Genomic DNA, 25434 nt, shown 5'->3' on the forward strand with positions numbered 1-25434 from the left:
ACTTGCATTACTTTTTCCGGAAAATGACTTCCTTCATACTCTTCAATTACAAAGTCATTTTTTTTTCCGCGTAAAAAAATCTTCATCTGAAGAATATTTGTACCATTCAAATTCTTCAGCTTCGCTAGTCAGGAATAAAAATAGATGAGTCTGAATTAGACCCTTCGTACCGTTTCCTTTTCTTTAACTTTTGCTTACTTTTTTGTTCTTTTTTTTTCCTATCATTCTCTTTCATTTTCTCTCTTTTCTTTCTTTCCCTTTCAGCTGCTTTTTCTTATTTTAGTCTTTTTCATTATTCTTTCTTTTGGGTTTTACTTCTGTGACTTTTTCTTGCTAACAACAAGGGGATAGAATCTATATTTTATAAAAAAGGAAATGGTATGCTTGACTGTCCAGCAATTGAGGTATCTTCATTTTTTTTAACAGTGAAAGATAGTACGTTTGATGGTCCTACGATTGTGGTATCTTCATTGCCTTTAACTATGAAGGACAGTACATGTGATGATCCTATTTATTGAATTCAACTATGGGAGACAGTAGATTTAATGGTCTTGCGATTGTAGTATCTTCATTGCCTTTAACTATTGGAGAAAGCCTTATAAGTACTAACTCAGTTTTCTTCCATTACAGGAAAAGTGACCTGTCACAAGGATCCCGTTCCGTATTAATTGTAGACTGCTCAAATAATTCCAATTTTTCTTTCTCTTTACTCTTATTAAAGAATTGCAATCCCTGCTTGACATACTTCGAATGTGAATGTAAGTCATCATTTAACACAGCATTCTATACAGTAATGTTATTTTTTTTTCCTGGTACCCTCGGTACGGTTGGATCCCAGGGATAGTGTCCACACTTGCGAAAACCTTTAGCCAGCACAAAATGAGTAACATGCTTGTCCACTATTTTTTTAGCAGTTTAGCAAAATCTTTTTTCTTCAAGATAGGGTCATCTAAATGATTGCTGTGCCACTCATAAACATGTTGCTTCCAATTCTCTTTTAATGTTCCAAACACTGCAGCATCCACAGGCTGTAAAATATGGGTAGCATTTGGATATAAAGCCACCAAAATAATCTCATTTTGATTGCATAACTGACTAGTTTGCATACTTAAATGGAAAACAAATAAAAATCAACAAATAAAAAAAAAAAAAGTGTTATATTATTTACTTTAAGCCAATGGTGAAATAAGTTTCTCAAGAAATCATGAAATAGTTCCGACTGCATCCAACCGCTTTTTCCTAGTGCCCAACTGGAAGGAAAGTTTAGCTTTATTTTCATAGTCAGCCACATATATTTGCAGATCAATGATGGTGTTACAACACTGCCGTTGGCATTGCTAGTAATCAGAACTGTGAGACACTCACTGTCATTTGAATTAACTTGTTGATATATTGTCTTATCTCCCATTTTTACAAGGACTTTAGTTTCTTTTGGGTTAAGAGAAAAGGTGGTCTCTTCGCAATTAAAAAGTCATGAGGGGTATAACAGGACTTGAAAATATCTTCTTTTTTTTTAAGTATTCTTTAATTTCTGTGAACCACGGTAAAATGTTTTCCTTTGTCACTGATGCACGAGAAACTGTTAAGTTTTGGCCTATACGTTTAGATACACTTTCATTTCTTCTCAAAAATACGTGAATCCATGTCTTTCCAGGTTGATTTTTAGTAAAAGAATTGTCTCTAGTAAGATCAGTCAACAATTGTTGTACACTATCTTGAAGCTGTTTTACAGTTATAGGGAATCCTGCTTCGGCCATTTTTAGGACCCAGTTAGCAATAACTATTTCTTCTTCATATCTTAAGACGATTTGAGGTCTCATTTTTTTTTCAATGGGTGACTTGCCTTCCAATTTATATCTTAAATTAATTCTTGGTACACCATGGATTTTAGCTGACATCCGAACTGGTATTTTGTTATTTCTTACATCTTGGATGGCTTTCTTCAGCGTTTTCTCTGAGTATTTTCGAAATTGACCTTTTATGGCAGGCATAATGAATCTAAAACAATACAAAAAAAAATGGGTTCATAAGTTGACACATCATTGTTCTAGTATTTGACCATCTGGTCATCTATTAGATAAACGTAACTTATTATATTAAGAATATAAAAACAAGTATAGTTTGCTAAAAAAAAATGAAACATGCATGTTACAATGAGTTAAGATATACAAAGGAATAACTTTAGTAATTGACCATCCCTGGTCAATTACTAAATTATTTAAATTTTCTCATCCAATATATGACCAACCCATAACTTACTACAGATGGCTGTAAACATATGATAAATAACTTTTAATTATTATTAAACATACCTATTTGAAAATAAAATTATGCAACATGAAAAGAAATGGTACTTACCTTTTAAAATTAATTTTATTTGCGGCTTCTCCTTAGCAAATGGCGGGAAAATTTCAAAAAATAGACAACAGAATAGAGCATTAACATTGAATGTAAGCCATCTTTGCTCAAATGTGTCAAATATTTGCCGCGTTTACGTACGAACAACCAAATGGTAGGAGAGTATTTACTCGCTGTTTTTCAAAACGCTGTTCTACAGTAGGGCTTATTTTAACAATTTTTTTCTACATGGTCAAATACTGACACATGGTCAATTAATGGTACCGTTACCTTAGAATGACATTTAGATATACGGATTTTATTAGTTCTATTATTCCAACCGAAGCAGCAAGCAAACTCCATATTTGTTGGTCATAAAATAAGATAATCATTCAATAAATCTTTTTTAACGACACTAAAAGAGTTTAATGTCTACTTAAATGAAAATAATATAAAGTGATCTATTGCCCTAATATCAGATGGACATAACTCAAGACTAGACCTTTTTATTTTATTTATTCAAATCCAGAAGAATTCATATTTTTCTCCTTCCACCAGACACAACAGGAGTTACTCAACTTCTTGGCAAAGCAAATAAGAGCATTCACAGCAAGTTTTGTAAGAAGGATGACTCTTTCAGATTGCTGACATGGAAGCAACTGTTCCTTTAACAAAGATGCTTTAATAATGTGGGACAAATGGAATAGCAAAAAATGACATATAAAATCTCCTAGAAAAGCAGATGTTACTTAAAATATATTGATTTGTATTTTTATGCAAAATGAACCAGGAAAAACAGAGCTCTCCGTTTATTTCTTTACTACCGTTAAGTTCTTTCTCGTTAATCTCTTTGTCTGATAAAGTGTTTCAAACAGTTATTGGATATCAAAATTCAAACAAGCTATGGAACGAATAAATAAACTTCTTGAAAGAAGTTTCCAACAACAGAGTGAAATATCTGGTTGTATGATGAACAAAAGATGAAACTACAATATTTAAAAGAAATAATATGTATAACCTAAGTATATGAACCAATCACAGAGAACAATGCACCTGCTGTTAAATGCATAAAAAGATAAAAAATAAGAAAATAAAAAACAAGATGCTGAAAAAATTTAAAATAAAGTTAGAAAGCTTTTTGTAACTTGTATGCTTCAATGAAATTGTGAGGATATAAACTGGAAAGCTTTTGGCCCGAAGCATATTTCAAGGTTGAATACAGTTAGCTGTGTCCAACCTTCCTCTATATACTGAAGTCCGTTTGCAGCAAAGCCAATTGCAAAGTAAATGGAAGAAATCCAGAAATCTTTTTATCAGCAATTACTAGAAAAAAAGTTATTTTAATATGTTAAACTCTACCTTTTTAAATTTTTTATACAAGTTGCACATACGGCTTCAGATACAAATGGTTTGATTTATGCATACAAAAAATAAACTATATTGGATTTCTTTTTTTTTTCTTAAAGTTCAAATTTCTCCTCCATTTTTTAAGTTGAAACTGTTGTAAAAAATGTCCTCGATTGATTCAAAATTTAGATTTAAATTTTTATAGCCTTTCAACTGATCTTGTTGTTTTTGAGGGGTCGTGATTTTTGGGGTGCATCCACCTTAATGCACTTACCCTACACTCAGTGATTATCACGTTTAAACCTGGCAGCGCTAACCGAACAACGAGCAAGAGGAGATCTTATTGAACCATACGAAATCAACAACAAAATTAACATAAATAATTTTGTGGTTCTCAGTGTCAACCAAGCTCAACGTCCTCAAATTACATTTTTTGAGCTCGAGACACACCAAACAACCCAAAGCACAACTTGTTCGAAACTGCGCGACAAATAAAACAACTTCTTCACCAACCATGTGGTCATACTATGGAGCGCTTTAACTCAAAATGCAGTGAATTTAACGTATATAAATAACTTCAAACATAAACTGATCATTATTATAACACTTAATGAAGGTTTGAAAGCTAATGACGATCTTCATTTGAAAGCTAAAGACTGTATTTTCATCACAAAGCGGCCTGACATGCCGCTCTTCATCAATAATTTGTAAATTTTATTTATTGTGAATAAATTAAATGTAATTTCAAAAAATAGAAGTGGATTTTTTAAGAAGATTTTTTTTTTTCTTTAGTTGTTTATAAAATTAATTTTGTGAAGAAATAAAATTTATTACTGATGATTTTTTAAATAAAACAAAAAATAGAACCTAAAAAAAAGTTATGCAAAGAATTGCCAACTTGGTATCTAATACGAAACAACGTCGCAGTTAAGTTTAAATAACAAAAAACCCATTGATTAAACATACTTTTTTTTTCTGAACACAATGGCTCACTTTAAGATTAATGTGATACATATATCTATATAAAATCACGGTTACAAAAAAATTAGCGAAATTGGACTTAAGGTAGTTTTGGGAAATCACTTCAAATTTTTCGACCATTTGTCTCTTTCTCTTATCCTTTTTTTTTGCAAGATTCTTTTTTTTTTGAGAGTATTTAAAGAGAGTTCTGATTTTCATTTAATTTAGGTTAGTTTAATGGAAGCTACAACTTTTATCTCAAGCCCTCGTTGGTTTATCTAATTTATAGTATTTATTAGTGCAATACAAAAACTCTTTATTTTTACTCAGATTGGAAGAAACAACAAACTCTATTTTAAAGAAATGTTTGTCATTTTCAATATATTTTTATAACATAAAAGATGATAAAATTACTTTGATGAAAGTATGCAATGGTCGCATTTCTCTTGATTTCCACCACTTTTTAACCAGAGTGCAACTATGCCTCTTCACTCTTTCACAAATTTTTTTTAAGGCTTCAAATAAATGTTTTACAGTTCTTTCCACCGATTGTGAGTTGTTTGACTGATCAGTTAGATAAATTTTTCTTGCAGATTGTATTCAATCTGCAAGAAAAATTTATCTAACTGAGTTTGTTGTAACTTACACAAGGTAATAAAAAATGATGTAGGACGCTGAAATTGTGATAAAGCAACATCAACACCAAGCAACTTTTACATCAACAAACTCCAAACTTCAACTTTGAAGTTCTAGGGTATAACTGAACATCTTCTTTCCTTAAACGCAGCAAATTATCTAAAACATATTCTTTCCAAGTTTTTCTGCGTCTACCTCTAGCTTTTTCTTTTGAAACTTTCAGCTCTATGCATGCTGATAGCCAGTCATCTGCATCTATATGCTTTACATGCCAAATCCTTTAAATAAATCTTTCAAAATGCACCCAATCAGATTTACTGATAACGCCTAATCTTTTTCTTTAATTATTAAGGCTTTTATTGACATTTAAATTCACACCACCTATTTATCTAATCATCATCTTTTCTGTTTTTTCTAAAAGCTGGACATCATCAACCTTCATTGTCCAGGTTTCACTGTTATACATTGTAACACTCTGGACTTATGTGCTGTAGAACTTTTCTTTAACCATTATTGAAGTACCTCGTGCTGATTGAAGTGAAGATAATTCTCGGAACTTGGCCAAGCAAACCTTACTCTTACCCTAGATGCTTCTTCTGCTCCACCAGCTGATCCAATTGTATTTCTAAACTAACAAAATTCACTAACACACTCTATCTTTTCTCGACTTTTTATTTCAATCTCTTTTTTAACATCTTCTTTATACTCACCAAAAATGAATTTTCTACACTCAAAACCAACAATCTTTAGAAAATATCTCTTCAATATCTACATTTCTTATGAAACCATTGGATACAAACTGTACAAACTATAGAGTTAGCTGCAACTCTATTCCTTCAGACTCAAAATGGCCACTTCCCATTATTTTCTGCTTGCTCATTCTTGACTTGACAACGTATAACATTTCTCTCATTCATGTTTATGTAAATATCCTTTTGCTTCAATTCCATCTTTCCAAGTCTCAACCTTACTAATTCTTCTTCTGTTTCAGTAATCTCTGAGTAATTGCTTTCGCAAACTATTTGCTCCTCAAACTCTTTACTTGATTTAAAAATGTAAATAACTATTTACATGGTTCAACTTTTTAAAAAAATTTTAATTTATATGGTATATTATAAGGTACGCGAACTAAGCCAACACGGGGTCCTGAGCTAGTGGAGGGACCTAAGCAAGTAAGTGGCTCCAAAAAGGGCCGATCATGTTATGAAATTTCTTAAACATCAATAATACTTGTATTAAATTTTGAAAATGAAATTAATAAGATAAACAGAAAGCCGTTAGGCCTCCACTTAGGACCTCCAGACTCTTGAGCTAAGGGCTTTGGACGCTAAGGGTCTTCACTAATCATGATTCGCCACTGATTGCATAAATAATATAATTAAATGCAATTAATGAAGTTATATATCCAGTTAAAAGCACGAGTTTTTAATTTAATACAAAACAGCTGTACGGTAAAAATAAAATTTTATCAAGATAACTAGTAGGCTAATTCATTTTAAAATCGATATTTCAAACGAATCCAAATAAAAACTAATTAATTTACATATTAACTAGGTAAAAAGTTTTTTATTCACCTCAAAGCTTTGTAGTTTTTTAGTAAATTGCTTTATTTATAACTGTTTATTGTCTGAAAAGTGTTGTTTTGTTCTCAAACCTTAGGAGAATTTACTATTAAATTTGTCATGATTCCCAAAGACATTTTTTTTAGTTTTTTTTTTGCGGTAAATAATTTCTAAAAAAAATTTTACACAACACAAGCCTTGCGTGATAGTAGTTGAAGGTAATAGGCCGGTCTAGTGATAGTAGTTGAAGGTAATAGGCCAGTCTAGTGATTCAGATTATAAGTCAAAGTTTTCGAGAGTTAGATTAAATCTAACTCTGTAAAATATTCGACTATATTTTGAATCACTAAACTTGAAGAACTTTGTGGTTTTTTTGAAGTTTCCTGTCAAAAAAATATCTCTGTTTAAAAATTCTACTCAAATACTCTAACCGGTCTGTCAATTTTTTTGGTTGAGTAAATACGATTAAAGATGGAACATTTAATTTTTCAAAATAAAAAAATTCAGATTTTGACATTTTGAGTGGTTATACTATATTGACCAGAAGAAGATTAGACTTGAAGAGTTTTGTGATAAGGCTAATGATTAGTCTTATCTCAATTTATATTTAAATATTTTTCTTTATTCATAACTCTTTTTATCTCAATGTTTAATTTGTCACTAAATAGATGTTATGATGCAGGACTTAGTTAGATTTTATCTTATTTATGAATATAAATTGCGTCTATTTACTGTTTACGTTTCTTTTTTATATCTCCATTAAAATATATTTTTTGATAAATAATATTTTAAGAGTGAGAAGATTTATTGTTACATATTGTTGCAGTTGAACGCATTTGAATCCTCTTGGGTCTCAATAAATTTTCGAATTGCAGTTTTGATCAAAGTAAGAGAACAAGTTTCGTAGACCGATCTTTAAAAAATAAAAAAATAAACAGGATATAAGTAATTGGATATATGTAATCACATGTTAAAATATAACATTTATATCTTATTAATAATTACCAAATAATTAGACTTTAGATATATGAGAGTCAGTAGTGTTTGCTGTTTTTAAAAGTTGTAACAGAAGATTGCTCTTACATATCTTCTTTAATTAATTTTGTTAGAGACTTTTCAAAGTATGGGATCTGATTCTAAATTAGTTATGAACAAGATTAAAAATTTGTAATTTTTTGATTCTGAAAACATTTTTCAATTCTAATCAAACATCATTTTGCAATGACAGTGATTTTGGTTTGGGAAACTCATTTTTGTCATTGCTGAACTGTTTGTGACATGCAGTCGTTAACTATTTTATTACAGTTAGTGGCATATTTTAATGAGTTACCTCGCTATAAAAATCAACGAGTGCATCAGTAATAAGGTATTCATGGGCTGCGTTTCTTTTTTACTTCTCCTTTAAAATATATCTTTTGATAAATAATATTTTAAGAGTGAGAAGTTTTAATGTTACAATTTCGTGTAGTTGAACTCATTTGAATCCTATTTTTACCAATCTTTGAAAAGTAAAAAGATAAATAGGATATAAGTAATTGCACATGTTAAAATATAGCATTTATCTTATAAAATTCAACGAGTGCATTAGTATTAAGGTTTTTAAGGACTAATGAAAGTGTTCCATAAAAGAGCTTTTACACAAAAAGTTTACGCCTCTTTCCTTGCCAATCTCGCTTACCTGTCCAGAGCCGGCAATGAACCTCTGACCTTTTGGCTCACTGCGCAACAGCTGCTCTTAACTTGCTAGGGCATAGAATAATCTAAGAATAAATAAATTTTTTTAGGAATTTTTGACGCAGCCATCCCTGCAAACTACAATTTGTTGTGTTATTCACAGCATTTAACTTATTAGTACAAAAGTTTTGATGTCAATTCTTCGTAGAAGATACTAAGTTCATCTCCATTGAAAATATCCGATAATTTTTATCTAGCTAATACTTTAAGTAAGGTTTTTTCCCAAGTGCATTCATCATTGTTAGTTTTTCTGTGCTATGAGATCTCATCCTAAGCAATTATAAATGTAAACTGTATCGTTAAACTGACTGTTTCGTAAGTTTTTTTGCATATCTAAACTGTATCGTAAATGTATGTAAATGTAAACTGTATCGTAAATGTATGTAAAAATGTAAACTGTGTCGTAAAACAAATTGTATCGTAAGTTTTATTATGTTAGAGATGCTTTCTTATATTCACACTGACGATGAAAATTCTTTAATAGAAGACAAATTTTGCTGTTTACTGCGTTACAACAGAGTAATATCAAAAAGTTGAACATCGGTTTTTTTCTTCATAAAAAATTGCAAAACCGTATGCTAATTACACATTTTTAAATTGATGAATATATAGAACTTTTTATTAGCATTAAGTTATTACCAGATATACCACAGGTTTCTTGTTTTGAAAAGTTGACAATTGACATTGAAAACTCGAATATCGCGAATAAATCGAATTAATAAAATACTTTGACAATGCATTTTTATTTATTTTTATATATTTTTTTTACCAATTGCTAATAAATTATGGATTTACAGAATATTTCAACAATGTTTAAATTTTATGTTGATTGAGCTTTCATACTTGCCTTAAGCGGCAGTATCCTTGACAACAATGTTAACTGAAAAGTTATTTAGTGATACATATTCACAACTAATTATAAATGAAGATACCGATAAAAATTAAGTCAAGCTGATAGCGACAGCATTAGGATCACCATCTTTAAAGGAGCAAACACAGCAATTAATATCTAAAGTGAACACGTTGTTAATGCATGTGGAAAGGCAATGAAACTTTTGTGTCATTATTTTAAAACAAACTAAATATGCTTAGCGTTACTAACGCGAAATTGACAACTTTCCAAAACTTATTAAATGTTGTGGCATCAATTCAACCTATATCAACAGAAAGTGAAAGAGTTTTTTCAATAGTCGGTAATTTCGGTACAAAATTACGTTCTTCTATGAAGTTTGGTCTTTTGAATACACTATCTTTCCAAAATATTCTTTTATTAAAAAACAATATTTTTAAGTAACAGTTATTTTATTACAATATTTGCTTTTTACAAAAACTTTTTGCAGAGCACTTTCAACTTTTTGCAGTGCACTTTAAACTTTTTGCAATGCACTTAAACATTTGTTTGCTAATTGCTGTTAAAAAAATGATTTTGCTAAATTTTGTTTTCTTGCACTTTTTTTTTTCTTTAATTTACAGAAACAATGCCATAATAATTTCAGTAGGATAAATTAGATTTTTACAGCGATAATGAATGCGGTTGACAGGTTTTACATATAAAAGTTTATATTTTAAAAATTTTATCTATTTCGCGCCATATCGCTAATTAATTTAATAAGTTAAATTAATTTAACTAATTCTCGCTATTAATTTAAGTTTATTTTGGTGAGGGTGGAAAATTCAGATTATCATTACTTTCGAAAACTAATTTTATCAAATGAAATTTAAAACCTGTCAATGAAATAAAATCTAGTAAAAGATATTAAATTAAAATAACTTATTAACTCATTACCCTCGTATTGAGAGACTAGAAACCTTTTTGGGGTATTTAAGTACGCAGGCTCCATTTACTGCAATTTTTTGCAAAACATTCTAATTTGACATAAACAAGAACATACTTAATTTTGGAGTTTTCACAATGCCTGAAAGTGTCATTTCTGAAATATAAAATAAAATCCTGCTTCAGCACCTGTATTTGTGGATTAGGTTTCTATGGTTAAAGATTGATAGTAGAGTAAAATAAGTAATTCAACATTATACAGAACAGCGTGTCCATTGAAAAAACAAATCTGTTGCAAGTAACAAGTGTGGCAACTACCAAAGTACTGATGATTTGATCATAAGATAATTTTTCAGAAATAAACACGTTTATACTTATGAAGCGTAAACAAATAATACTTACAAACCAGTTTTAGATTTAAGACAACTTCAGTGTAAATACAAAAAAAGTCAAAATGATAACTCACAATGTTAATTGAAATAATAAATACATTTGAAGCTACTTCAATATTTTCTTATTATTAAAATATTTATAAAACTTTTTTTATTAAAGGCATATCATTTAGCCAATTAAAATTTGTATATCAAACTTTGAAAATCTCCTCCTACTTCTCCATTTCCTCATCCATTATTTAGTAAAATTGCGAATAATCAATCATAAACAGAAAAAAGGAAAAAATAAGATAGAATATTTTCTCTGATATAAAACGTTATATGTAAATAAAATCGTAAATCAAAATTGTATATTAATAATAACAATAATAATAATAATAATAATAATCATAATTTTTAAATTTAATGTGTAATTAATGTACATAATTACACATTTAATTTAAAAATTATAATATAATATGAAAACATAGGTTTTATATTATATTATAATTTTTAAACTTAATTTCAATAACTTTAATTATATTATAATTTTTAACTTTTATTTCAATAACTTTAGCAACGTTAAAGTTATTGAAATAAAAGTTTTCGATTTAGAAAATACCATTTGCAGTACCCCTACCCCCCTTCCCTCCTAATGATCTTCTCCCTCATCCCGACACACTCTTTTTCTGAAGGACCTTTTTTTTATCTTTATTTTTATAAAAAAATTAAGATATAGAGGAATTTAAAAGGATTTAAAAATTGAGGATTGTGCCCCTCCACTTCGAAACCCTTGTGGTCGGCCCTTATCTGCATTGTTAAAATGAAGTTAAAAGAAGTCTATGTAAAACAAGTCTATGTAAAAACTATGTTTTTAAACCCAATGCTTTTTTTTTGTTTGTACTTAAACTTAGCAATCAATTTTTTTACATTTCTTTTATGCTATATATTAAATTCACAATATGCAAAAATTAAGTTTAAAATTCATACAATAAATATTCTTATGAAACAAAGTTAATTTGAACTTAAAAAACAAGTAGAAAAAACGTAGCCAGCAACTGTATTTCAATCCAGGACCCTCCGGTATTCTAGGCAAATGTTTTTCCGTTAACTCACTAAGACTCTAAACGTTTAGCAAACTGCATATGAACGGGTAACTTCAGAAACACAATAAGTCATTTTTAGACAAAAATGAGTCAAGCACAATATATTGTTTTCTAAGGGTAGAATCATGTTTCTTTGAGAAATCACATTATTGAGACTTTTCATTCAACTCCATATAAAGTATTGATGAAACGTTTGACTTGTATATAACATTTATCTTCCCTCATATAACACGATTCCGTGCTTCATCATTTTTTTTTAAAAAATGACTTAAGGTGTTCCTGAAATGACCCGTTCATTTATATATTATTATTTTTCTTCCCATATAGAAAGGAAATTAATAAGAATTAACTAAATTATTTGACTTTTAATTCAATATTCACATATTAGATTGTAAATCTAATAACTGAATTTCGAATTGTTTTCAAGTGACTCAAAAGTTTATTACTAGATTTGGTTTTAAAAGATAATAGACAGATTAGAAATCGATATAAGCGTTTGGAAAAATAAAATAAAATGTTATTGAATAATTTTGTAAGCATTTGCAATATAAACGTTTGGACCAGTATTATATTAAACATTAATTGCACAAAATTATTTTTTTTTACTTTGCATTTCATTAAACGCCCACAGTAATCATATTTACAATGTTTTAATTAGAAATTGTCAGTTATTTTAAGTGGTACAAATTTTAATTTTTAAGATTCAGTTTTTGAGCAAAAAGACATTTTACAAACAAGGTATTACAAGGTAAACAAGGTATATACTTAAAACATTTAAAGAATACAGTTTGAAGGCTTTTATAAAACGCGCTTAACTGTTTTATAACCATTTTATTACAATAATATAAAAACTGTAAATGATTTCTAATGCGTATGGGCCAGTATTATACTAAACATTAAAACCTAGCCTCTCTGGTCTCAAAAAGCTTATAAAAACATGCAATACTTACAGTAAACTAAATTGTATTAAACCAAATGCCGAAAAAAACTGAGTTCTTGATATCAGGTAAAGTACAAATAAAAACCAATACGATAACAATTTCTGGTAATAAAAAAATCTTCAGAATAAACATAAACATCTTGAATTCGGATGCTAAACATTTATTTTTGCTTTACTCAGTTATATAAATGTTGATAAAAAAATCTCAAACTTTAGAGCTGTTGCTTTTTTTTTTTTTATCCATTTATTCAACCAAAAATTGAAAAATTACAAGCTTTTTATTATTTAACACAATTAGGTTAGGTGTCTCTCATATAGTTAAAAACTAGTCATTGGAGTGACACCTAAATAAAATAAACAAACAAACAAACAAAATTAACAGCAATAATAATAAATTAAAACATGCGTAATCTAAATTAATTAAAAAAATAATAATAACGATAAAGCTATAATAAGTTAAATAATAAGACAAAAATATGAACACACTCAATGACAACAGCAAACAAAAACACTCAATAACAACAGTAAACAAAAATAAAAATAATTATCAAAACAGCACAAATAAAATAAACTTTACACAAACGAAAAGGCAAAACACAAAAACTACAAAATGAAAGCAAAAACTTCAAAACGAAAATGCAAACACAAGAACTTCTACAAAATAAAATTAAATTAAATTAAAAAATAATTATTATCTTTTGTTATTTTTGGAGAAAAAAAAAAGGTGTAGAAAATTTGGTAAAATAGAAAAGCAGAGAAGAACAATAAAAACAGTTAGCAACAAACTGTTTTATTTTTCTTTAATCTTCTAATTCATTTATACCTTTCAATAATTTTCTTATTGTACATTATTTTTAACTAATCTTTTTTATTCTTTAAAAAAATTTCCTTCTTTTTTCCTTTTCTCTTCTTTTCCATTTCAGCGTTAAATAAACGCATCCGCCAATTGCAATTGCATTGAATGTTTAAGCTCTCATTCAATCTGGAATCCGGTTCGCCCACCCAAGTTCTATTTTCTATATTTACAAATCAGTGGCAGTCCCTGCATTAACTTATGGTATGGAGCTATGTGAAAATAATTCTGCTTTGATGAAAAGCTAGATATAATTGAAAGGAGTGCTCTAAAATCGTTTTTAAATGTTTCAAAACACAGTAAGAACTATACAAATTTGCTATTTAAAATCTAGGGAATTTAAAAAAGAATTCAAAAAAATAAATTAAACTTGTTCCTTTGTTTTCTTAATAATAAAACAACTGCAGTCATTTTCTTTTCATAACTGAAACATCCATTGTTTCAACACTCGGTTGTTGATGATACCCAAGTCCGTTTTCAAATGTTAAATTTTCAAAATTTAATTCAAAATAAAAAGAAGGTAAAAATAGCACTAAAAGTGAAATTCCCTCCGAAGTTGAACAAACTTTGAAGTATGCAATAGACTGCTGGAATGCAAAAGAGAAAAGAGGATTTTTTAAACAATTTCTGGAAAAAAAAATTCTTAAGTGAAATCACCTGTAATAACTTTCTAACTTTTCTTTTTACCTTGTAAATTACATTGGGTGTTAAATAAATGAAATAATAATAATTATTACTTCATGTTACATAAATAAGTTTGTTAAAATTCATATCCAACCCAAGTTCTTAACATTTTGCTTTTTTAAAACTTTTAAAATAAAGTTCATTCGTATTTTAATGAAATTCAGAATTTCATAATAATGGTCTCAAAACAATAGTCAACCTAAAAAAAGTTAAAAACCATTTCCATATGTGTAATATTTTTTTCAAATTTTAGTTTATTTTAAAACTCAGACAACAGCATTTAGTTTTAGTTTAATATTTGTTTTGGCCAGCGGCTGTTAAGTTGAAGGTGATTGTCATCACAATATCGTTTTTTATTTTAGAATCGGAAGAAGTGATAATTACTCATAAAAACAATAGTTTTCAGTGGTTATTTTAGAAGTTTAAAATTTATTTTAACAATGAAATTGTAGTAGCCAAAGTCTTAGTTATTTAATTTGGTTAAGTTTTTTATCGTGTTGGTAATCTGAGGACAACACCAAAATTTTAATATGTCTGTGATCATAAAGTATTAACCAGTGCTTACCTGACTTAATGCTTTATTCAAAGATTATAATTATAAATAGTCAAAAGAAAACTTAACAAATACACAACGTTTTTTAAACAATGAAATTTAAATCTTTATTGGTCACGACGCTGATCAACTAAAAATCAACGTTGTATTAGCCGACGTAAACAATCAACGTGGCTAGATAACGTAGTAATTTTTAAAAGATCATTCATTTGTCAGGGAGTTATTCGACAAACAGTAATGGTAGCACTGAATGATCTGTTCTTTAACACTTGAGCAAGATTCCCATCAATCATTATCTTTAACAGTTCAAGCTTAACTAGGATCAGTTCGTCGTCGAAGTCATCGAAGTTAAACATGAACTGATTCTAACTCTTGATGTTCCAACTCCTGTGTCAATTGACGATGTCGTCTATTGACGTAAGAGTTGGAATTTTTGAATTTTTCGAAGAGTTGGAATTTTTCAAACGAAATTTTCTTTACTTCACCGAAAAAAATATTACAAAATAAAATGAAAGTATTTTTTTACAAAAACTATGCCCTATGTTTGAGGTTTATTTTACAAACGTAAAACAAAGTTATTTAAATTTTTTTTATTCATTTGTAAGTTTCGTCCTTTAAGAGTATAAAACCAAAAAGAAATATATGGATTTACGATTTTCATTAAAACAATTTTTGAGATGGAAAATTCTGCTTGGTCCCATATACCTTCCCGACTAATTTGGTTGACTTAAGATTTTGTAATTTTCAGAAATACATTTTATAAAATTGGTTTCACAGTTTATAAAATAGTTATGAATAAAATACTTACAAATAAGTTAAACAGATTTTTATATAAAGATATTCTGTTCTCAAGCCATCAAATTCTTCTAGAATGTTCAAATAAGTAATAGATTTTCATCTAGAGTAACTTCACATTTACATTAAAAATGATGGTTATTTGAAACAGATTTTATCTCACTAAGCAGCTGAATCAACTTGTATTGAAATCCTAATTTAATTTAATAAATTTTTAAACCATTAAGTTTATATATATATGTATGTATATATATATATATATATATTTATTTATTTATATAAATATATATATATATATATATATGTATGTATATAGGTATATACATGTTTGTATATATATATATGTATATTTATATGTATGTATAAAACAACAACAACATGTATATATATATATATATATATATATATATATATATATATATGTGTGTATATAAAGTATCGGACAAAACAAGTGCAACCAAATAATGCTAATTTAGTTTCTTTATATGAAAGTGCTGCATTTTTTCAATTTAGAGAAATAACTATGTAAATGTTTAGAGACAAAGTTCTTCAAGTTTTATTCATCACAAAGTTCATTATTTGTACACGAAAATAACTAAATTAATCAAAAGTATTATAAAAAGTTGATTTCCTTATGGACAAAACAAGTGCAACTCGACAAAATCTTGACCAAGCTGTATTTCGCAATCAATATTTCGTGGCAAATCCTTTGTTGTCGATCACAGCCTTGCACCTAAGAGGCATATATTCGATCAGGTGATTCGATCAATGAAACTTTGTGGAATCGCTGCCCAGCTCTTTTGGAATTGTTCAAACATTTGTCCCTTATTACGAACACCTTCACGATTAATTCTGCGGTTGACGATCTCCCACAGGTTCTCGATAGGGTTGAGATCCGGAGATTGAGGCGGCCAATCCATCACCGATAGGTGGTTGTCCTGAAACCACTGCTTGACTACTTTTGCAGTGTGTTTCGGATCGTTGTCTTGCTGAAAAACCCATTTTATTGGCATATTCCATTCAGCATAAGGTAACATAACATCTTTCAGGATATTTTTATACATGAAACGGTCCATTATTCCATCGTTTTGATGTATTGGACCTAGACCGTTAGCCGAAAAATACCCCCAGACCATAACATTGTCTCCACCATGCTTCACGGTCTTATGGCAGTAACGTAAATCGAGGCGTTTTCCGGCCGGTCGACGTACACGACAAATGCCATCGCTCCCAATGATGTTGAATTTCGATTCATCACTAAACAGGGCAGTTCGCAATTTCTGCACATTCCAGTCAATATGAGATGTAGCAAACAGGAGTCTTTTCTTCTGGTTTTTTAGTGAAATCAGCGGTTTCTTTGCAGGGCGTCGAGAAAACAATCCGGCTTCAACAGCACGTCGTCTGATTGTTCGGTCCGATACAGGCAGCTCTAATTGCTTTTGTATCTCAACTGATGATATCCAGGGATCCTTCTTGACGGATCTGACGATCATAGAATCCTCTCTAGAAGTGGTGGAACGCGGTATTCCTCCTTTGTTATCTGCTGCCAACTTCCCCGTAGAACGATATTTGGAACATAGCCGTGATACGGTCCATTTTTTCACGCGATATTTATCACAAATACTTTTTTGTGACATTCCACTTATGTAATCACCAATAATTTTCTTTCTTAGTTTCAATCCGAGACTGTCGGGAGCCATTTTTGCATTTGAAGTCATAAAAATAATAAAAATAAATAATCACGCTTCATAAGGCTTACTGTGTTACATTTACCTTGTGATGATGCAATAATGTCCTGTGGAACACAACTTCTTGGTTGGATGTGGACTGTATTGATGTAATGAAACACTGGTTGTATGTCACTTCTTGTATTTTTTTTTTTTTTTTTTTTTTCAGTATTGTATTTGCCGATTGAAAATAATTTACACTCGTAATTTATAAAAACAAATATTTACATGACTGGGGCTTGAAGAAGACAAAATTCATCTTATCATTAAGCCCCCCCTAAAAAAATGCATATTCATCAAATAAAATGATTTAACAAAATGCAAAAAATAAATAATATAACGTTTAAAATATTTAGTAATTCAAAGAGTATTTATATTTAAGAACTGATTAGTAAAATAAGATGATATATAAGTATTAATATTACAAAAAGAATTTACAATAACTTTTTTTAATAAAAATTGAAATTATAAAATTTTACAATATTTTTAGTAATTAGTATTTCAAATAATAAAACTTAAAAAAATCGTTTGTAAATTCAAAACTTATAAGATAAGAAATACATTTACAATAGCAGACTATTGTTTAGAATATTAAATATAATATTAAAGAGTAATTAGTAGGTTAATTTTTGTTTTTGTTTGCTAGTTTAAAAAGCTTTTTAGAAGAACTTTAATTCATTTTCATGTATCATCAGTAATTGCTTAAGTTTTGTTTTAAACTGGTTTAAAGAATAATTAGATTTCAGCTCATTATTTAATATTGTATTCCACAGCTTAGGACCTCGGTTAGCAATTGAGAATTTGGTTGCTGAATAATGTGTTTTGGATTGAATGTAATTGTTTTTTGAAAATCTGGTAGGGTATATGTGGTTTATTTTTTCAAAAAGTGAATTAAATAACATTGGTGATATTTTTTTATCAAGTTTAAACATGAAGATAAGAATATGGTAAAGGTTTAGTTTATATACATTTAGAATATTAAGTTTATTAAATAATGTTTGAGTGTGAGAGAAACGGTCTACGTTTGTAATTATCCTTATAGCCTGTTTTTGTTTACTAAACAGTTTTTTTACTTTTGTTGCGTTTGTGCTGCACCAAGCAACGTTTGCATAATTTAAGTAGCAATGAATTAAAGAAAAATATAAGTTTTTTAAACAAGATAGATTTAAAAACTGCTTGGCTTTATACAAAACACCTATATTTTTTGATATTTTATTTTCAATTAGACCTATGTGGTCCCTCCAGGTTAAATTTTCATCCAGAAACCACACCTAAAAATTTTATTGATTGCTCTCTTTTTAATAATGCGTTATCAATAAAAAGATCAGGAAGTTTTAATGGAATATCTTGTTTTTTATGAAGACGATGGAACAAAATGTATTTGGATTTATTGATGTTCAAAGATAGTTTGTTTGATTTGAACCATTGGGTTAATTTTTCAAGTTCTTTGTTTACTGTTTGAAATAATTTACTGATATCTTTACTAGAATAAAACAAGTTTGTATCATCTGCAAACAAAATTAAGTTTAAAATGTTAGAAAATTTATATAAGTCGTTAATATAAACGAGAAATAAAAGTGGTCCTAAAATTGATCCTTGAGGAACACCACAGGTGATTGACTTATATTCCGTTTTTCCGCTATCATATGAAATAAACTGCTTTCTATTAGACAAGTAACTATCAAACCAGGACAAATTAGTATTTATTATACCATAACTTTCCAGTTTGGATAGAAGGATTTGATGATTGACAGTGTCAAAAGCTTTACTTAAATCGATAAATACACCTAGGGTATACTTGTCTTCATCAAACCCTTTAAATATATCATGAACAAGGTGAGTGATTGCATGATCAGTTGAATGACCAGATTTAAATCCAAACTGTTTATGAAAAAGAATATTATTAACATTTAAAAAGGAATATAGTCTATTATACATAACCCGCTCTAATATTTTAGAAAAACAAGAAAGAATTGAGATTGGTCTATAATTCGTAACATCGGAAGGATCACCTGATTTTAACACTGGAATGACTTTTGCAATTTTTAGGTTATCTGGAAAAACGCCTTGTTTTAGAGATAAATTAAAAATATGTAGTAATGGAATTGTAATTTGTTTTATTGATTTGATAATGACATTACTACTTATATCATCAAATCCTAAACTTTTATTGGGTTTTAATAAAGAGACTGCGTCTAGTAATTCTTTTTCTGTAAGTTTATAATTAGACATAACATTAAGGTTGGTTGAGGTTAAGTACGAACTAAAGTGTGATTGAGTAGTTGCTATATTAGATGATAAAGTAGGACCTATATTTACAAAAAACTGGTTAAGTGTTTCAGCGACTAAGGATTTATTTACAATTTGTTTGTTATTAAATTTAAGATTTAGAGGAAGTAAATTTCTGTATAAGCTTTTTTTTCCAATTACCTCCTTAATAATATACCAAGTTTTTTTAGAATCATTTTTGTGCTTTATTAATTGTTCAGAATAGTAACGTTTCTTTGAGCGTTTTAAAATTGACTCAAATAGCCGTTTATAGTTTTTATAGGTAGTTTCATTTTTAAGAGTTCTTTTTTTAAGAAACTTGTTATATAAGCGTTGTTGTTTTTTTGAAGATTTAAGAATGCCCTTCGTGATCCAAGGGTTTAAAAGTGTTTTTGTTTTGATTACTTTAGTAACTTCTGGGAATGCCTTGTTATAAAGATTAAGAAACTCTGTTAGAAAAATATCATACGCTTTATTGGCGTTTAGATTTAGTTTTAGGGTGTCCCAGTTAACACAGGATAGAAGCTTATAAAAATGACTAATAGAAGTGTCGGTTATTAAACGTGTTTTAATTATTTTTTCCCGTTCATTTTGGGCATTATATATGCATTTTTGCGATAGGATAAAAATCGGAAAGTGATCAGACACGTCAGTTGTAAATATTCCTGTTCTTATATTTTCATTTATAAATTCATTTGTTATAATTTGATCTAGGGATGTTGAACTTTCCTTAGTTATTCGCGTTGGTTTATTGATTAGTGGAATATAGCTATTTTGAAAAATGGTGTTAAAAAAGTTTTTAATATATATATTATTTTCATAATCTAATATATTGAGATTGATATCACCAATAAAATATACAGCTTTATTCATAGACGATTTATTTTTAATTATTTTTTTAATGTGGTTTTCAAATACCTTAATGCTTCCTGAAGGCGGTCTGTATAAACCATGAATGACGATATTTTTTGAGGTTTTGTTAATAATTTCAATACATAACGATTCGTAATCGGTAGTAGTTGAACTTAAATTTGGTTTAACTTTGAATAATATTGAGTTTTTTATGTATATACACAAACCCCCACCTTCCTTATTAGATGCTCTAACTTGATGAATTACTTTATAATTAGGTAATTGAAAATTAGAATTGTTTTCAATGTTTTTATCTTTACACCATGTCTCACTTAGACAAATTATTTGAAATTTAATGCCAATTTTATATAAAAGTTGTTTTAATGACTCAAAATTTTTTTGAATACTTCTAATATTAATATGAAGCATTGAAAAATAGTTATCCTCCATTCCATTAGCAATTTTTTTAGAATTTGGGTCATAATATAAAGGGTTAATATTTTTAATTATTTCATCATTATTATAAAAATTAATATCAGGATCTGAATAGTTGTTTAATAGTATTGACTTTTTTGATACAAATGAATTAAAATTTATGTTTGTTAAAACAGTTTCATCAGCCATTTTAAATCAGAAATAACTTAAAGCAATATTAAAATTCAAAAAGTAATATAAAAACGTAAGAAAATCATTTATCATTATTTATTTTTTTTATAAATTCTCTAACAATAAGCTTATCGTATATAACAACGGAATACTTACCATTTATCCTGTGCAATTTGCTTTCTTCAAGAAGTTTCTTTCTTATTGTGGAAGTTTCCAGCGAAAAATCCTTGTTGATATAAATTCCGGATCCTTTCAGTTTATTGGCATTTTTTAGGATTTTTACTTTGTCTTTATGGTTAAGTAACTTAATTACAATTGTTCTTGGATTTTTTTTTTCAATAATGCCAGTTCTATGCGCTCTTTCTATGATTACCCCATTTACATTGAGATTATTTTCAAAAATGTTTAATATTATTTTTTCCGTATCATCCCAACTTTCGTTGTCATTTTCTTTAACTCCTTCAATTCGAAGATTATTTCGCCTTTGTCGATCTTCCAGCTGTCTAAATTTATTTTTTTCATTCTCACCTATATTTGCATTCGATGACTTTTTTTTTTCCAACTCGCTCATTTTTTTGTCATTGCAATCTTGATAAAACGTTAGACTTTCCTCAATGTCTTTTTGTGTTTTTCAAACTTTATCAACTGCTTGTTAGTTTTATTTTGATCAGCATTTCGGTTTACGTTATCTTTTTTTGACATTTCACAAGTTTCCTTTAATGTACTAATTTCTTTCAGCAATCCATCGATTCGATCATTAGTCAGTTTTAAATTTGCACTTATTAACGATAGTATATCATTTTGTTGTTTTTGGAACATTTCTTGAAAAATTTCCCTAACTAATTTTATCGAGACGTCAGTGATTTGTTTTGAACTCATTTTCGATAAAATATGTACATAAAATGCTTCGACTAAGTTTAAGAAGTTTGTATTATAAAAAAAAGATGTATGTATGTATGTCGCTTCGTTTTTAAGACATGTAAAATTAGGAACACTTTTTAGCATTATTCGATGTTGGTTGCAAATGTTTTGTCCAATACTGTATATGTATATATAAAATATATTTATATATATTTGTATATATGTATATATATTTATATGTATATAAATATATCTATATATATGTATATATATATATATATATATATATATATATATATATATATATATATATATATATATATATATATATATATATATATATATATATATATATACTAAATAGTTTAAGAAATTGTTTTTGGTAATCGTCTTGCTTTGATTTACCCCTAATTACCTTATTTTCAGATAAATAAAATTATTTTGATAGTACCGTATATCTATGAATTATAAATAATACGATAGCGCCGTTTGTCTATTAAATGGATCGGAAAAGTTCAGAAAAATCCGGAAATAAATAATTGGATAAAAATTGAAGCATTTTTTTCGAATCAAATCTCGAATCAAAGCAATACTTGATTCGCGAATCGAATTCAATCTAAGCAATTTTAAGGGCCGTAAAAACACACACATATATACATATATTTATATATATACATGTATATTTATATATATATATATGTATGTACATTAATAATATACATATATATATATATATATATATATATATATATATATATATATATATATATATATATATATATATATATATATATATATATATATATATATATATATATATATATATACTACTGTGATCAAAAAGTAAGGTGAATTTTTAATTTAAACTTCCCGCATTATTCGAATCGTCCAATCTTTTTTATTTTTTAGTTGGTAGGAATGTCATTAATATTTGCGCCAAATTACATGTCAAACTCATAATTATTTTTTTTTTGTTTACGCTTGTTTCTGAATTACCAAAAGTGCATTCGGCGATTTTCACGATGTCTAATTTTGTTGAGCAAAGAAGTGCTATTAAATTTTGTTTGCGGAATGATATTTCTGCTGCTGAAACGTATCGAATGTTGCAAAAGGCCTTCGGTGAAGAGACTATGTCTCAAAAAAATGTTTACAAGTGGTACAAAGACTTCAAAGAAGGCCGAGATCGTGTTGATGACTTGGAATGCTCCGGACGACCATCGACATCGAAAAAGAGCGTCGCGTTAAAACGTGTGAAGCAATGCTTTCTGACTATCAAGACGTCTACAAACAAATTATTACTGGCGATGAGACTTGGGTCTACGCATACGACCCTGAAACAACCGACCAATCGAGTGAATACCGTGAAAAAGGCGAGCCGAGACCGAAGCAACCACATCAAAGTCGCTCAAAAATCAAGGTCATGTTGACTGTTTTCTTTGTTTATTGTGGTGTCGTGCACTACGAATTCCTTCCAACTGGCCAAACTGTCAACAAGGAATATTATTTAAGCGTTATGCGACGTTTGCGTGAAGCTATTCGCAAAAAGAGACCGGATTTATGGGCCAATAACTCTTGGATTTTGCACCACGATAATGCGCCTTCGCACACAGCACTGGTTCTTCGTGAGTTTTTCGCCAAAAACTCTACCCATGTTGCTCCGCAACCACCGTATTCGCCCGACTTAGCACCGTGTGACTTCTGGCTGTTCCCAAAGCTCAAGAGACCACTCCGGGGAAATCGTTTTGAGTCCATTGAAGAGATCCAACGTGAATCGGCACGCGCATTGAAGGCTATCCCTACCGAGGACTTTTCGGCATGCTTCGAAGACTGGAAAAAACGTTGGCAAAAGTGCATTGGGGCCGGGGGGGATTATTTTGAGGGAGACGATACAGATTTGGAAGAATAAATAAAGATTTTTCATTTTATAAAAAAATTCACCTTACTTTTTGATCACAGTAGTATATATATATATATATAAATATATGTATCTTTTATATATATATATATCTATATATATATATATATATATATATATATATATATATATATATATATATATATATATATATATATATATATATATATTATATATATATATATTTATATATATATATATATATATATATATATATATATATATATATATATATATATATATATAAATATATATATATATATATATATATATATATATATATATATATATATATATATATATATATATATATATATATATATATATACACTCAATGGGGTGCAAAAAAAGCCACACTAACATCTTTTCTTAATTTGAAATATATAATGTATAAGGAAGCAAAACTAAAAAAGTTGGATGTGGTAGTAAAAATTCTTAGACAGAAAAATATGTTTATATATATGTATATATATATATATACACTAATATTTATTCAAATAAAATCTTTAAAAAACTGATTAATACAAACACATCTAATTATAGAAAACAACTAATAGATATAGAAAATGGACGAATTATTGAAGTTGCTGACCAAGGAGCGTCTCACAGAAGCATTGGAAAATGTTTTAAATTACAAAACTCAACTATTAGTAAATTGGTGAAAAATATAAGCACACTGGTACAGCTGAAAGGTTTGTTGTATTTTGGAGAAAGCCTAAAACATCTAAAAAGGAAGATTACTATATTCTTAATGCCGTCAAAAAAGATCGTAAAATCACATTTGAACCTTACTAATATCTCAAAATGGACAATATCTCGTCAAATAAAAGCATCAGGGAAAGTTTTTGTTAGAAAGCAAATAAAAAAAACCTTTGCTAGTGAAATCAATTGCAAAAAAAAGATTAAAGTGGTGCATTGAGCGCAAAGATTGGACATGTGAGCAATGGGCTAAAGTTATATGGAGCTATGAGTCTCCTTTTTTTTATCTAATGATCGATCTCCTTGCTGGAAATTAATTGGGGAAAAGTTTAACCCCCAAACATGCAAGACAACCATTAAACATGATAAAAAGATTAATATTTGGGTTTGTTTTTAGTGCACACAAAGTTGGAAAACTTTACTGGGTGGAGGATACCATGGACCAGGATTTGTATCACAAAACCATAGTTTATCAACTTGGACCTAGTATAGAAGAATTTTTCTCTAATAATGACTACATATTTCAACAAGATAACAATCCCAAACATACGGCACGGTTGAATAAAAGGTATCTGGAATCGAAATTGATACCAGTTATGTTTGGCCAACACAGTCTCATCATTTGAATCCAATATAAAATCTATGGTCTATATTGGATAGAAAATTGCAAGACCATCAACAAATTAAGATGAACTGTTCCAAATTCTTCTTGCTCGTTGGAATGCTTTACCAAATGACTTATTGAAAAGACTTGTAGATAGTATGCCTACTAGATACGAAGAAGTCATAAGAAACAAAGAATGGCCCATTAAATTCTAATACAGCTAAAACTTGAAAAATACTATACAAATCCT

At 28.5% G+C, this 25434-nt stretch overlaps 1 protein-coding gene and 1 long non-coding RNA gene across 2 annotated transcripts in view; both read right to left on the reverse strand.

Annotated features, from left to right (window-relative positions):
• Window positions 1-13694, reverse strand: part of LOC136084884 (uncharacterized) — a 46780-nt gene extending 33086 nt beyond the window's left edge. The window contains exon 1 of the long non-coding RNA XR_010640921.1: window positions 12778-13694. This is a non-coding gene — a long non-coding RNA (uncharacterized LOC136084884). The remainder of the gene's footprint in view (window positions 1-12777) is intronic.
• A 7493-nt stretch (window positions 13695-21187) lies between these two features.
• On the reverse strand, window positions 21188-21676 carry LOC136085606 (uncharacterized). The gene has a single exon (XM_065806929.1). The coding sequence runs from the start codon at window positions 21674-21676 to the stop codon at window positions 21188-21190; it is 489 nt and encodes a 162-aa protein (XP_065663001.1).
• Between the last annotated feature and the right edge of the window lie 3758 nt (window positions 21677-25434).

This window comes from Hydra vulgaris, chromosome 09, assembly GCF_038396675.1.
Source record: "Hydra vulgaris chromosome 09, alternate assembly HydraT2T_AEP".
Taxonomy (NCBI): Eukaryota; Metazoa; Cnidaria; class Hydrozoa; order Anthoathecata; family Hydridae; genus Hydra; species Hydra vulgaris.

What these genes read in the sequence shown, in the direction of transcription:
- LOC136085606 (XM_065806929.1), bottom strand. Translation starts at nt 21,676, where the DNA reads ATGAGCGAGTTGGAAAAAAAAAAGTCATCGAATGCAAATATAGGTGAG.